The following is a 15,313-nucleotide window of genomic DNA, read 5'->3' as shown; positions in this document are numbered from 1 at the left end:
TTTTAAATTTTAGATGAAATAAAATTATTTGATCCATAACAATCTTCTAAATAAATATCTTTTTTCTTATTTGTATATGACACAAATATCTTACCAAAAAAATTTATTAACTTAGTAATTTGATAATTATTAATAGATAATAATTCTTCTTTTTCATACGAATACTTAACTAAAATATGTTGGTATTTTAATGTACTAATAACATTCTTTATAAAATCAGTATTAATATTTTGAATAAATTTATAGTTATTATACCTTATTTCTTTTCCAATTTGTAATTGAACTAATGATAAAAGTTCTTTTTCATTAATAAATTGTCCAGATATTTGTTTAATTATTTTTGTTAACAATATATATCCATCAATAAATGATTCAATTAATTTTGTCAACGTTTGAATTAATTTAATATTAATTATTTTAATTATATTATTACTGTCTTTTTTAATAATTTGTAATTTAATTAATTTTAATATAGTTTTTTCAAAATCTACTTTTTCTTCATCAATAATATATACAAATTCATATCTAAAAAGTTTTTTAATCTTTACATAGTCTTCATAAATATTTTCATACAATCCACCATTACCCATATAATTATCATTTTCTATAAAAATTATTCCAAAGATAATAATATCAATAAAATGATGCAAAAGTTGATTTGTATAATTTTGTAATATAATATAAACAACACTATTATCAGGAATTATTTTTTTAACTTGAACTTTTTTATCAATATCAAAATTTGATAATGAAATTTCAAAAGATTTTCTTTCAAATATATCCATTGTTATTTTTACAAATAAATTTTTGTGTAAAAATAATTGATAACGTATCTCTGAATCTAATGAATCTTTTTCAAATATTATATTAATATTAAGCTGTTTTAATAAATTATAGTACATTAAAACATTTTCATATAAATCTTCATATAATATTTTAGTACATACTGAAGAGTCATTTTTTTTTAATATTTGCATAATTGTAAATGTAATAATTGGAAATATTGTTGTTATTGAATTTTCATTGTGTTTTTTAATAATAATATGAGCAAGTTTTTTTATTTGATATTTAGTATTATTACCAAAGTTAGTATATAATTTTGGTAAAGATGATATATTGATACGATTAATTTTATTATTAAAACAATTTCTTATAGATATAGATTTACCAAATGTCATATAAACATTACCATATGATTCATTTAATATAGATCTTGATTTAATTAAACTTGATGTTGATTCTTTTGGTTTTGGGAAACCTAAAAGTTCATAACCATATAAAATTTCTTCCATAATGCGATCATAATTTATTGAAACAGGAATAATTTGTATATCATAAACATCATTTTTTAAAAATGGTTCAATAACCATTTGAAAAAGTCCATACTTTGGAAAAAGTGATTTTTGTGTTCGTGAACGAGTACCTTCAACAAAAAATTCAAAAGGTTTATCAGGATAATGAATAAATGTTTTAACATATTCTGAAAAGATACTCCAATATAATTTATCTTTACCAAATGTTCTTTTAAGATAAAATGCTCCACATAATCTTAATGTTTCACCAATTAAAAATGAATTTTGAAAATCCATACCAGCAGCTATTGCAGGTAATGTTAAATCTTGATCATAACAAATAATTGATAATAATAAAAAATCAAGGTAACTTTTATGTGTTGGCATAAAAACAATAGGATGACTTTTGATAAGTTTTTTAATTTCTTCTATTTCCTTACTATTAATATAAACACCTTTAAGAACATTATTAAAAATTTTCATAAAACTATATCCAACAATACGAGTTACATAAATATTAAAATTTTCTTTCATATTTATTAATATTTCATATGCTTCAATTTTAACATTTTCAATTTTAATATTTTTTTCTTTACATATTTCATTTATAACATTTGAAACATTTTCTGATTCTATAATATTTTTAATAATTTTATCTTTTCCAACTTTAGTTTGGTAAAATTTATCACTATAAGTAGAAAAATTTCTTTTCTTCCATATCCAATTAAAAGGTCCTCCATTATTTCTTAAAATTTCCAAAATATTTATATATTCTTTTTTAAATTTTTCATTATTTTCCATACTAATAAAAGTATTTATATATAAATTTTAAGAAAAATCAAATTTAGAATAAAATAATAGAAAAAAAATATATATATATATATTTAAAAAAGAAGAAAATATTTATAAAATTTATATGATTGTTAATAAGAAAAATGTAATAAAATTAAAAAGTACTATAAAATTACTTTTATAAATATAAACTTAAATAATATTAAAAAGAGATAAAAGAAAAAGTATCATTTTATCTAACAAAAATTTAATCTACATATTAAGTTATCATTTTTTTTTTATATATATACATAGTTATTAATAATTTATATCTATTTATAATTTAAAATATAATTAACAAGAAATGTAAATAAAAATTAATAGCTAATTATATACAGTAATTTTATTTTAAATATTTATATATAAAAAAAAAAATTTTTTTTTAACAAAATGAGATCACCTCATAGTTAAGATGTCTATTCTTTTTTATATTTGCATATATATTTATTTTATGATAAGATATCATTTGCGTTATAAGTTATAGAGTAAAAGAAATGATATGATGTAAGATAAGAAAAATATATATAAATTATTACCTCTTAAATATATCAGTAAATTACTTATATATTAAATTATTTTGTACAAAATATTTAACAATAACTGTTTATAATATGGATATACAATATATTAGCTTGTCCAAAATGAAATGCATTATCTTTTTTTATAAAATTTTGAAACGTACATAACTAAGTAAAAAAATAAAATTTTTTATTAGATAAAATGACTATCTAAAACAATACAAATTTTTCAACAAAAAATTATATATTTTAATTATAAAAAAAATTTGTGTTTCTAAAAACAATAAAATTTTTAAAGAGCTATTTTGCTGTTTTTTTTTGTTTTTAAAGACCTTATTCTTTAATGATTAATTCAAGTGTTTTAAAAAATAAAAATTTTTTGAGGCAAAGTTTGGAAAATAGACTATATAAAGAAAGATTTCATAATTTATCTTATTTAATTTTAAAAGTGTTTTTGTATGAAACATAGGAATAAATTTTGCCTTAAAGTAAATTTATATTTTTTAAATTTATTAAAAAAACCTGTTTTGTAGTAATTTTTTATGATTTTTGTTATTATACACATTATAATTTTGATTAAATAGTTTAACAGCTTTTATAAAATTAATAGATTAATCATTCAGATGAAAATTAAACAGTAACTGTAACATTTTTTGTGGTTAATTGAAGCTTTGGAAACTGTTTTGAAGCTCCATCTTTGTCTAATAATGTTCATTACATTTATATTGTCATAATGATCCTTTTTTCATTGAAATTACAATGTACTCTAAAAATGAGTAATTTTTCTTTCTCAAAAAAAATACAACTTCAAAACGATGATTTTTTTAGTTTTCATTCTACTTGTAAGATACTCGTTTGTCTAGCTTTTTTGACTTCTCAATTTTTTTCAAATGGTTAAAAGACACTAGATTTTAAAACTTCAAAGAATTCTAATAATTCTCTTACTGTCTGTTTTAAATCGGATTCAATAAAGTTTTTTAACTCTTTATTATTAACGACCAAACTTGATCTCTCTCAATCTTCATTTTCAAGATTCTTATTCTCTTTCTTAAATATTTTGAATCATTTTTGAATAGTTATAATATTCAAAAAGTTCTTGTCAAAAATATTATTAATATCTTCTGTAAATCTTAAGGCATTTGTTCTTTTTTTGTATTCATATAAAAAAATGATACGGATTTTTTGTTTATATGTTATAATATTTAACAAAAATATAAAAATAACAAACTTCTACTTTTGGTATATTTCTTATATCATTGTAAAAGGGAAATCTATAGAAATCTAATCAAATGGTTAGTTTTATTAAAACATAGCTAATTATTAATTAAATCCAGTTGCTAACAATTTGTTTTGAAAATAATGCATTTCATTATGAACAACATAATGTCTATAAATATATTTTATAAATATTTATATATATATATATATATTAAATGTATTTATATTTACATAATAATTTTCTTATTTTCTTACTTCAAAAAGTTTTTGAAATCATATAAAATAGAAAGGTAATTGAAGGATTAATAATTTTTGAATATACAAATATTATATGAAATATTTTGTTATATAAAATATTATTTGGTATAATGTATTATTACTTCAAATATTGCTATATTTATCTAAACTATAAGTAATAAAATGAACAATTATGATGATGATATTGAAAAAAATATTCAAAATTATAATTTTATTTGGAATTTTTTAAATCTTCGTGAAAAATTTCAAGATATAGCTAATCATGTTAATATAACACAAGATTCATTAAAAATAACAAAAGAATCATATATAAAATTATTTAAAAAACAAATTGAAAATTTAGAAGATTTAAAAAAGTCGTGTTCACAAGATATTATTAATCAAGCAATTGAAGAGGAAAAAAAATCAGTAAATGAAATGATGATAAAACTTCGAAAAGCAACAACAGCAGATGAATGTAAAAATAAATTTGATGAATTAAAATGGCATATTTTGAAATTAATTGATATTGAAAAAAATGTAATTTTTTATTTTATACTAATTACTTTTTTTTTAAGTGTAATCATCAGTTATCAGAAGGTATAAAAATATCATGTAATTTGGTTGATAAAAGTTTATGGAAAAGTAATGATGAAATTATGGAAAAATGTATAAGTGAATGGTTACATTTACGAGAAAAATGGTTTAAATTAGTAAAAATGTATGAAAAAGATATTATTAGAATTAATGAAGAAGGTAAAAAATTTCTACTTAATTATTATAAAGAATATTTTCAAGAAAAACGTTTAAAATACATTGAAGAAATACAAAATATCTTTGAAAAATTTATGAATAATCAAGAAGAAATAATTAATCAACTAACATCTAAATGGCATAATGAAAAAAGTATTTGGGAAAAAAAAATTGATAAATTAACTAATCAAAGAGTTGAATTGTCAATTTATCTATCTGAATTACCATATAAAAGTAATAAGAAATTATTTATTATTAAAAAAGAGATAGTTGAATTAAAGAAAGAGGTAATTTATAAGCTATTTTTTTTTGTTAAATTTTTATTTTATTTTTAGATAAGTTTACTTAAGATTAAAAATTCTTATAAATTTCAAAAAGAATTGGAAAAAATAAATGTCAATTGCGTATAATTAATAAAATAATTTCCATATAATAATAATAATAATGTGATTTTTAAATATTTTTTTTATCATAATTATTTTTTTATTAATAAAAAATATAATTATACCATTAAATTCATAGAAATAAATCATTGAAAATTTAAAATAAATCACTAAGATAGAGTTAATTTTTATAACGATATATATAAATCATTGACAAAACAGTTGTTCACTAAGAGTACTTTTAAAAAAATTTAATTCTCTTTTTAATATTTTATAAAATTATAAAAAATTATATATTATGATTACCTTTTTTTAACAATTAAAAATTTTTTTTATTTTTTAAGATAAATAATATTACAAAATTTATATGATTTTTAAATTTTTTTAATATTTGTATGTTTATAACTATTATATTCTAATATGACTTTTTTAAATTATTTAATTTTTAAATATCCAATTTTTTTAACCCATTTTTTAGCTAGTAAGATATAATTAAAAATAATTATTTTAATTGATTTTATTTTATATAAAATTATTTATTAAGATAAATTTTTGCTACTGGTACTTATTTTACTAATTATTTTAAATAAAATCTATTATTTCTTATCAAAAAATCTATTTCAGTTAGTTATTTTACATGATTATTATTAAATAAAGTAATGTCCTCCAAATTGTACTTTTACCTTAACATTACTTTTATTAAATATAGCAGTCTTATTTTATTTTTTTCCTTATTTAATTGATGGTTTACTATGAAATAATTATATTTTTATTATCATATTAATATCATTCAATTGTCCATTCTTGAATGAGATATTTAAAATATTCTTGTTTATTATTATATTAGTTTGTCTTACGACAATTGTTCAATTCAAATTCGTTGGTGGTATCTGTAAATATAACAATGAAACAATGCTTTACTTTGATGGTAAGATTGTTAGAAATGTTGATGAGGAAAATTTATTATTCCTTTATTTATACTATAATTTATTTTCTTTTTATAATAATATTTTTTGTGTCCTATTGAAAATTATTTTTAAAATACAAATTAATGTTTAATTAAATGTTTCGTTTAATTATTTTCTTTCTCAAGTTATATTTTATTATTAAAAATAAATAAATAAAAAATTTATTTAACATAACTTATTTACTTTTTTATTAAATTTTTAATTCTTTTTAAATAATAAAAATAACAATGATTATTTTGAGACTAAAAAAACATTTGGTTACTATAATATTTTATACTTTATTTATTTTTGGTATCTCAATATTATTAAATAATTTTATTTGTTTAACCAATCCATATGTTTTATTATATAATAATTAAAAGATTAGGAAATTATTTTTTTTTTATTACATGAGAATAAAACCTTTTTACAATCAAATTATCATATAGTTAAATTTTTCTAAGATAAATTTATTAAAAACATTTTAGTAAAAAAAAAATGAGCTAACATGATATATAAACATTCAACATTTTATGATAAGATATTTATGTATAAACATATAATCATTTATTTAAAATACAATCATTGTATAAACTTTTTATAAAATCCTCTAATAAATATTTAATTAAGATGTTTAATTACTTTTTGTATGTCAACTTTTTATAACACCCATTTTTATAAAGACAAAAAAAAATTTTTTTTTTTCTAACAAAATATATTATTAGGGGGAAAATTTGTAATTATTAAATATATTTTCAAATTTAAGCATTTTGTTGTTTAAAGTATACATCTTTATTATTGTAATTTTTAATCGTTTTTTAAATTTTTCAAAAATATAAATTTTTATTCTTAATTATAAAAATTTTTTATTTCTCATTATATATATTTAAAGTATATACCTTTTAATTATTTTAAAAAATTATAGCTTTACTTTACATTATAAGTTATTATATTGTACACGTATACTATTTATATTATAAAGATATAATTGTTTATTTTTTAAAATTTATTTCTTATTAATAATAAATATAATATAATATATTATCATTATCATTATTATTGATATTAAAATAATTGTATCATTTTTTTTTATTGTTTTTTATTCTAATTAATATAATACAATTATAATTGTTTAAAAAATAATTAAACTTATTTTAACTTATATTTTTATTTTATTTTAAAGTATTTTTATTTAATGTATATTTAATTATATATTTTAGATAAATTATGTCCCACAAATTTAGTCTTCTATCAGCTATTGCTTCTGAAGATACAATTCGTAGTTTTGCTTTTACATTTATTAATGGGACATATAAAAAAGAAATGTCTAATATGGTTCAAGGTTTTATTTACATGAACCAGTTACTTAGTGATCCATTTGAGTGTGAAAAATTTAATGCTCCTGAGTTGTTAGAAAGTATTGAAGGTTATCTTTATACAATTTTAAGTAGTGACATTTCTTTTAATTTACGAAAAGCTGTCATTAAATTTATGGGATCACTTGCTACAGAAATTAATAAGAAACAATCGTATACATTAAAAAATGATCATTTAATAAAATTACTTTTAGAAAATGGATTATTATATGGATATGGAAAATGTCCAAGAGATTCTGATTATATTTTTCAACCATTAGATAATACAGAATCTATATTTAGATTAAGTGTAAAATATGCATATGATAATTTAGCTAAAGGGCATACTTACGATGAATTACCAAAAGATTTAGAAAATTTTAATTCAATGATCCATATTTTTTATGATATAATGATGTCTATAATTAATAGAATGGGTGATGATCATTTAAAACATTATCGATACACTACAGAATTTGACAAATTAAATAAAATAGAGAATAATGTTTTTGATATGTTATTACCAGCTTTAATGTCATATTCTAACTATGAAACATTTCAAGATGATCTTGTAATGTCTAATTATATTTCTATTATGACAAAAATAACAACAAAATTGTTATTTATTATGGATGATGAATTTTCTTATAAAATATCTAAAAAAGGTATTTATGATGGTGTAACAACTATAAATTTAAGAAAGTTTTATCTATTTGTATGTGGTATAACTAATTTAGTTAAAAATCATGAAAAAAGTGTAAGTTTATTTTTATGACCATAATACTTATATTTTTTTAGATGGATTTTCAAATTATTCATCAAAATTGGTCAACTTTTATAAACCGTATGTGTATTGACACAAAAACTATTGAAAAAGAAAACAATGAAATATAAGATAATCAAAAATAAAAGATATTCATTTAACTGTTTTTCTTTATATCCAATTAACAAAATTTCAAAAAAAAATTTACTCTTTTCAATGACAACTTAATGCAAATTTTCAAAAATTTTTAATGCTTAAAACTTCGTAAATTTAATTCGTAACAAATAATTTACTTTTTTTTTATATAACTTATATACTACTTTTAATAAGTTTATAATAATATTGGATAAATAAATTTTTTTTAAATTGACTTATTAAAATAAATAATATATTGAAATTACTAGATACATTTTATCAAAATAATTAAAAGTTTTTTTTTTAAATATTTAACAAAAAAAAATTATAATTATGCTCTCTTTTATGTGGATATATTGATACGCTAACATAGCGTTTTACTAATTTTTTATTAAAAGTTAATTTATGCTAATAGAAATTTAAAAGTAAATTACATTTCATTAAAAATTTATCTTTTCAATTGAGAGATTTATTGTATAAATGGTTTATTTACAATATGAAGTTATTGTGTTTTATTTTAAATTTATCCCATTCATAAATATTTTTCTTTGTTTTATATTAATACAAAGCATGATATTTATTATTTAAATTTGTCTTTGTAAAGAACAAATTTTATTGAAATTTTTTTAAACTATTGTTTTAAGTTTTGTAAAGTTTGAAAGTTTGCATAATAATTTGTAGTAATAAAAGGTATAAAAGAAATGCTTTAAAACGTATATTAATAATAATAGTAGAAAATTTTGTCATAATTTATCTTATATTATGGGGATTTTACATTAAACATGTTTTATTTCATAACATCTTTTTCAAAAATGTTATTTTTTTTTATTATTACAACTTAACTATTTATTTATTATTAATAAACATTTTTGAATATATTAGGTGTTAATATAAAATAAATTTTTTTATTGCTAAACACATTTTTTTATCATAAAAAATAAAATTTGTTGTATTTTTTCTTTTGATTAAGTTTATTTAATATTGACAAAAATATTACCTGTTATAAAACTTATAATTATGAAATAAAAATGAAATAAAAACTTGATAAAAAAATTGATAATTTGATACTTTTTTTTATAAATTATATGTGTAATAAATTTCTTTCAGAAAAGATTATATACGTAATGATATTTTTGTAAGTGGTAAAAAAAAATATAAATGGTATATTATCATTTTCTTACTAAAATTTTAGTTATTCAAATTAAATCTTTATAATTTAACATTACTAGAAATATTATTCATTGATGCATCATTACACATTAATTTTAGTTTATTTTTGATTATTCAAATAAACGAAGAAATTTAAATTTAAAAATAATTTTTAATTAATTAAATATATGAAGTAATTTTATAAGTTTTATAATTAAAAAATTTTTTTTAATAAAAAAAAAATATTTTATACAAAATAATTGTTTTATAATTGCTATATTTATTGTATATAAAAGAATAAAATAAAATGAATAAATGTTAACATCCTGCAATTTATAAATTTCTTGTGATATGTATGTACAACTATTAAAATATATTAAAGTAAAAGACCACATATAAATGTATGTGTATAGACATAATAAAAGACTTATATAAAAAATAATGTTTAATTATATGATAAAATATTATTATGTTTTTAATATAATAATGGCGATTTTAAAATACAATGCTATTGTTTAATAAAATTTTTAATCTATTTTTTTATAATAAAATAAAAAAAAAATTAAATTATTTTTCTTCCCAAATAGAACATTTACCATCATAAATTATAGTATTTAAATAAAATTCATTTTTTGAAATTTCATCTATTTTGTTCATTTCATTTTCTTGCCATTCTTTTAAATCAAAAAGATATTTTTTAATTGCAAGAACATTTTTACTCTCTGTTTCCATTTCTTTGCTAAAATCTTCATCTTTTGAAGATAATATTTCTATAGGTGGTTTTTTTTCCATCAAACGTCTAACAGGTAAAAATCTAGAAGAAACTTCAACTATTGATTCATTAAAAAAAGCACATTTTAATAGTGATTTTTCATTTTTAATAAGTGATTCAAGATTGAAATTATTTTTTGTTATGTCATTGGAAAAAAAGTCATACCATAATCTAGTCATTTCATTAAAATCATCCTTAAAAAAAATAAATTATTAGAAAAAGATATTTTGTTAACAGTTACTTACAAATTCTAATGTAATTGAAAATTTTGACATAAAAGCAGATGATACTTTAATTGCACTAAATATAATTTTCTTAATATTAGTTATTGTTATTAAATTTTTTTCTTTTTTACTAGTTTCATTATATTTTCTAACTATTTTCCCAAGATTTGTTAATTTATCAAAAAATTTGTAAAGAAGTCCTATTTTAACAATATATTCTGAATGATCTGATGTTAGATATCTAACAAGAAAATCATCTAAAATTTCATTAACAATTGCAATATATTCAGCATATAACTCTAAAATTACAGATTTACGTTTATTCATTATATTAATATGTTCATAATTAATATTTTCATTTTCTAATTGTCCTTCATTTGTATTAATATTTTTTTCTTTAAAATTTATATCATAGTCTATAATAGAATTAATTGTCGTATTACCATCTATACTATCATATTCATAATTTATTAAAGCAGCAACAAAACGTTCAAAATTGTTGACATAAAATTTTAAAACATCAAAAAAGGTACTGTTTTTATATTTAAATGAAAAAACATTGCGATTTTTTTTAAAAAATGTTCCAATAATAGCGATATAACATTTCAATAAAAATTCGTCATCAGATATGTTAGTAATTTCAGTGTTATTTAAAATTGTAAAATCACTAATATTATTCAAAAAAATTTTATCTTTAAAGATACAATTAATGAATCCTTCAAATAATGTAATACTAGTACATTCATAAACTCTATTTTGCCTTTTGGTCATTAATAAACTTTCAAAAATAATGTTTAAAAGATATGATTTTACAGAAGATGATACTTTTTTTGAGAAAAGTAAATAAGAAATTCCATCTTTACAATCCTTTAAAACTACAGTTGCATCAAAATTAATTTTTTTTTCTCTACATTGATAAAAACATTCACTAATTTTTTCAAATAATATTTTATTTTTTTTATCTATATCAGGCATATCAACACTAACAGCATAACATACTTTTAGAAAAGTTTCAGTTGTGTAATATTTTTCTAAAAATTGTTGTTCAGGAAACATTCTAGAAATAAAATTAATCATTTTAAATGTAATTATATTTTTAAAAAAATGTTTATATACTTTATCGAATAGTGTATCACAATGTATAAAAGATAATATGAAATAAATAAAAATTATATTACAAATAATCTAAAAAAAAATATTAATTAACAATTATTTAGATAAAATGTTTATTATTATGGCAAATTAAAACTTAATATTAAAGATCACTGAAGGTTTAAAAAATTTGTTACCAAAAAATAGTCAATGGATGATATTTTACTTATCAATTTTTAATGTAACAAAAAAAATTTTTTAATATATATTAGTATAATTACAATGATTTCAAAATGATGGTAAAATAGATTAAATAATATTAAAAAGTCTACTTAAAATAAAAGAATTTTAAGATTAATTTTTATATAATTATTTTATTCTTTTAATGATATAATTTTAATAATAATATAATTTATTTATTGTCTTTAATTAGGATTAATTATAATATTTTAAATATTACAATATTTTGTAGAAATAAAAGAATTCTAAAAATCATTTTTATTTTAAAATATATTATATAATGTTTAAATTAATACCAACAATATGAAATTTGATACATTAAACAAAATATATTATTAAGTGCCATAATTGTTTATATATAACTTTACATTTTCATTAATTTACACAAAAAAAAAACATTATATTTCTATTTTTGCTATATTTTGTTATTTGACTTTTTTGTCTTTAAATTTTGTTATTACTATTTTATCTTAATTCTTTAATATTTGCTTTAAAATATGTAAAACAAAATAAAAATGTTTATACAAATTTACAGATTATAAAAATTATCAAAAGTTATCTGTTCATTAAATTTTTAATGTAATTTAATGTTACTCAATTATACATTTTTTAAAACAATTTTGTATTAATTTTAATTTTTTGGTAACAAATAAAATTTTTAGTAAGAAATACACTTATTTCTTTTATAATCCATATAAATATGTATTCTTCGTGCATTTAAATTTTTAATTATCATATCTTATCATAATTTAAAACTTGTTTTATAAAAATTTCTATAAAAATAAATAGAAAATTAAAAAAAAAAGCATAATAATATTTTGATAAAAATTTAACTTATATACATTTAATAATTAGCATGAACAAAAATAAAGGTGATAATAAAAAGTATATTATAAATGATAATAATTTTTACTAGAAAATAATTGATATTATGATTAAAAGAAAATATGTAAGAATATCAAAAATATTTTCAATGTAACATATTTCATTAAATTATTGTGCATTTTTGACATTTTCTTATTTGTTTTAAAAAAATTTTTTTAGTAATATACTTTAAATATTTGGTTAATAAAATACCGATTTTTTTTATTAAAAAAGGTTTATTTAAAAAAAAGATAAATTTTAAATACTAGAAAATAAGAAAAAATGTTTAAGCAAATTATTATCTGTTGTTAAGTAATAATATTACATACATATGACACAAAAAACAATAAATGTTACCATCCTGCAATTTTAAAAATCTGTAATTAACTAATGCATATGAATAATTATTAATATTGAACAAAATGTATTAAAAAAGTTTGTATGTAAAACTATAATTTAAATTCATAATATATAGAAAAATAATAGTATAATAATAAAAAAATATAAAAACAAAAAATTTCGATATATTTTCTTATAAATATAAGAATTCTAATAATTTTTAAAAAGTTTTATAAATATTTAAATATTTCTAGAAACGAGTAAAAAATTACTTTGTTAATGATAATATTATTTTCTTACTATCTTTACATACATCTTATTTTTACAAAAAAAATTAAAATATAAATGAATATTTTTTTATTTTTATAAAAAAAATGTTGATTCATTAGTTTTATAGAAACATAAAAATTTTTAAATATTTTAATAGACATTTTCACATGATCTCATTAATTTAATGATTAAAAATTTAAAATTATATCCTTTAATTTCTTTTAATTTTTTATCAAATTTACCTAAATTTATTTTGTACATTATACAAATTTTATTTTTAGTATCTTATTTAATGAGTAATAGCATCATTTATAAAATTTTATAATTTAAATAATTTTTTTTAAAATTAATTCTATTTTTAATTAAAGAAAAATTATTACACAAATTTTGGTTTTTTTTAAATAATAAACAAAAATGTAATTAATTAATTAATAATAAAGTATCGTTGAAATTTTACTTAAACATAAAATCAAACTTTAACGAAATAAGTTAAAATATAGTATTTTTTTTAGTTATTAAAAATAAAAATAATTTGTTTAGTATATTGCATTTTAATACTAAAGTGTATCAAAAAAAAAATTTATTTATCATTATAATAATAAAATATTTTTTTTAAAGCATGTAAAGAAATCAAAATCTTTTTGTTGTAAAATAAATTATATTGTTATAAAATTCATAAATGTGTAATAAAGTTTTTTATGCAAATTTTCTACTCAATTATTTTGTTTTCTTTAAATATAAATTATTTTAAAAATAAAAATTGTAAGGTATATTCATTGTTTCAAAAATAATTAAGATTATTAATTTTGATTGTATATTTTATGTCCATTTTTTTATAAATATATAATTTGATCAAAATTTTATAATTAAATTTTCAAAAAGCAGTTAAAATTATTTTTTTAAAGATGAATGAATAGATAAACTATGATACTTTTATTTTAAAATATATTAAAAATTTGACAATAATTTTTTGTTTTTTATTATTTCAAACAATAAAATTTCATTTACAAATTAATAAAATAAATTTATATTCATTAAAATATTCTTAAAAAGATTAATTTTTAGTTAATAATGTAGTTTACAAATAATAAAGTCGTCTATTCTTTTTCAAGAGTTTTAAAAATATAATTTAAGACTATTTGAAAAATTATATGAATGAAAATATGCACTAGTCATTTTTTTTTAACAAAAGTCGTTTAATTCTCTTTTATATACATCAACGTTGATACATTATAGAAATAATATTATGTATGATTTCTTTCAATGTAAATTAATGGTTAAAAAAATTTAAATAAGTTAGTCTAATTTCTCAAAGCTTATTATGATAATTACATATTAAGTAAAATTTTATTTATTCATATCTTTTCAATCTAATATATATCTTCATATTAAAAAATCTACAAAAAGTTATTTTTAATCTAGTGTTAGTAATATTTTAAATAATTTTTTTTATTTATCTTGGTATACTTTATAGATTTTTATAATATTATAAAAATATAGTGTAAATTATTCTATAGGTATTTTAAATTTATAAATATAACTTAAATTGATTAAACTTTTTTTAAACTATATTTTAATATAAAAGAGATAACATTAAAATGTTATTTAATACATTTTTATTTTAAATTTATTAAAGATACATAGTAAAATGCTTTTTTTTAGTTAAATTCTTAAGAATTTTAAAAATTTATACTAAACGTTTTTTTTAATACATATATTAAAATTGTTTTAAAAACGATTTATTAGATATATATTATTAATAACAAAAATTAAAACATAAATGATAAAAAAAAGTTTTTTTTGTTCTTCCAATCTTTGATATATTAATTTATAACCCTATAGCATTGAAATTAGTTTTTAATTTTTGTTATTTAAAATTGTCAATTTTTTTATATTTAGCAAACATTTCATTTAAATATATTACAGTGAGA

General features: G+C 16.4%; 4 protein-coding genes across 4 annotated transcripts; 2 read left to right on the top strand and 2 right to left on the bottom strand.

Moving 5' to 3' along the window:
• Window positions 1-2: 2 nt before the first annotated feature.
• SRAE_X000101900 (Dihydroxyacetone phosphate acyltransferase) lies at window positions 3-2,093 on the bottom strand (the record flags this gene model as incomplete). Its single annotated transcript, XM_024646029.1, has 1 exon — window positions 3-2,093. One exon carries the CDS (start codon window positions 2,091-2,093, stop codon window positions 3-5), a length of 2,091 nt encoding a protein of 696 aa, XP_024498479.1.
• A 2,186-nt stretch (window positions 2,094-4,279) lies between these two features.
• SRAE_X000101800 (Hypothetical protein) lies at window positions 4,280-5,259 on the top strand (the record flags this gene model as incomplete). Its single annotated transcript, XM_024645918.1, has 3 exons — window positions 4,280-4,636; window positions 4,675-5,136; window positions 5,185-5,259. The coding sequence occupies 3 exons, from the start codon at window positions 4,280-4,282 to the stop codon at window positions 5,257-5,259; spliced, it is 894 nt and encodes a 297-aa protein (XP_024498478.1).
• Window positions 5,260-7,406: 2,147 nt separating this feature from the next.
• On the top strand, window positions 7,407-8,428 carry SRAE_X000101700 (Hypothetical protein; the record flags this gene model as incomplete). Its single annotated transcript, XM_024645807.1, has 2 exons — window positions 7,407-8,291; window positions 8,333-8,428. 2 exons carry the CDS (start codon window positions 7,407-7,409, stop codon window positions 8,426-8,428), a joined length of 981 nt encoding a protein of 326 aa, XP_024498477.1.
• Window positions 8,429-10,148: 1,720 nt separating this feature from the next.
• On the bottom strand, window positions 10,149-11,633 carry SRAE_X000101600 (Hypothetical protein; the record flags this gene model as incomplete). The annotated part of the gene is made up of 2 exons (XM_024645696.1): window positions 10,149-10,547; window positions 10,599-11,633. The coding sequence occupies 2 exons, from the start codon at window positions 11,631-11,633 to the stop codon at window positions 10,149-10,151; spliced, it is 1,434 nt and encodes a 477-aa protein (XP_024498476.1).
• Window positions 11,634-15,313: the final 3,680 nt, after the last annotated feature.

This window comes from Strongyloides ratti, scaffold srae_chrx_scaffold0000002 (genome assembly GCF_001040885.1).
Source record: "Strongyloides ratti genome assembly S_ratti_ED321, scaffold srae_chrx_scaffold0000002".
Taxonomy (NCBI): domain Eukaryota; kingdom Metazoa; phylum Nematoda; class Chromadorea; order Rhabditida; family Strongyloididae; genus Strongyloides; species Strongyloides ratti.
This window is presented reverse-complemented; position numbering and strand designations above follow the sequence as displayed.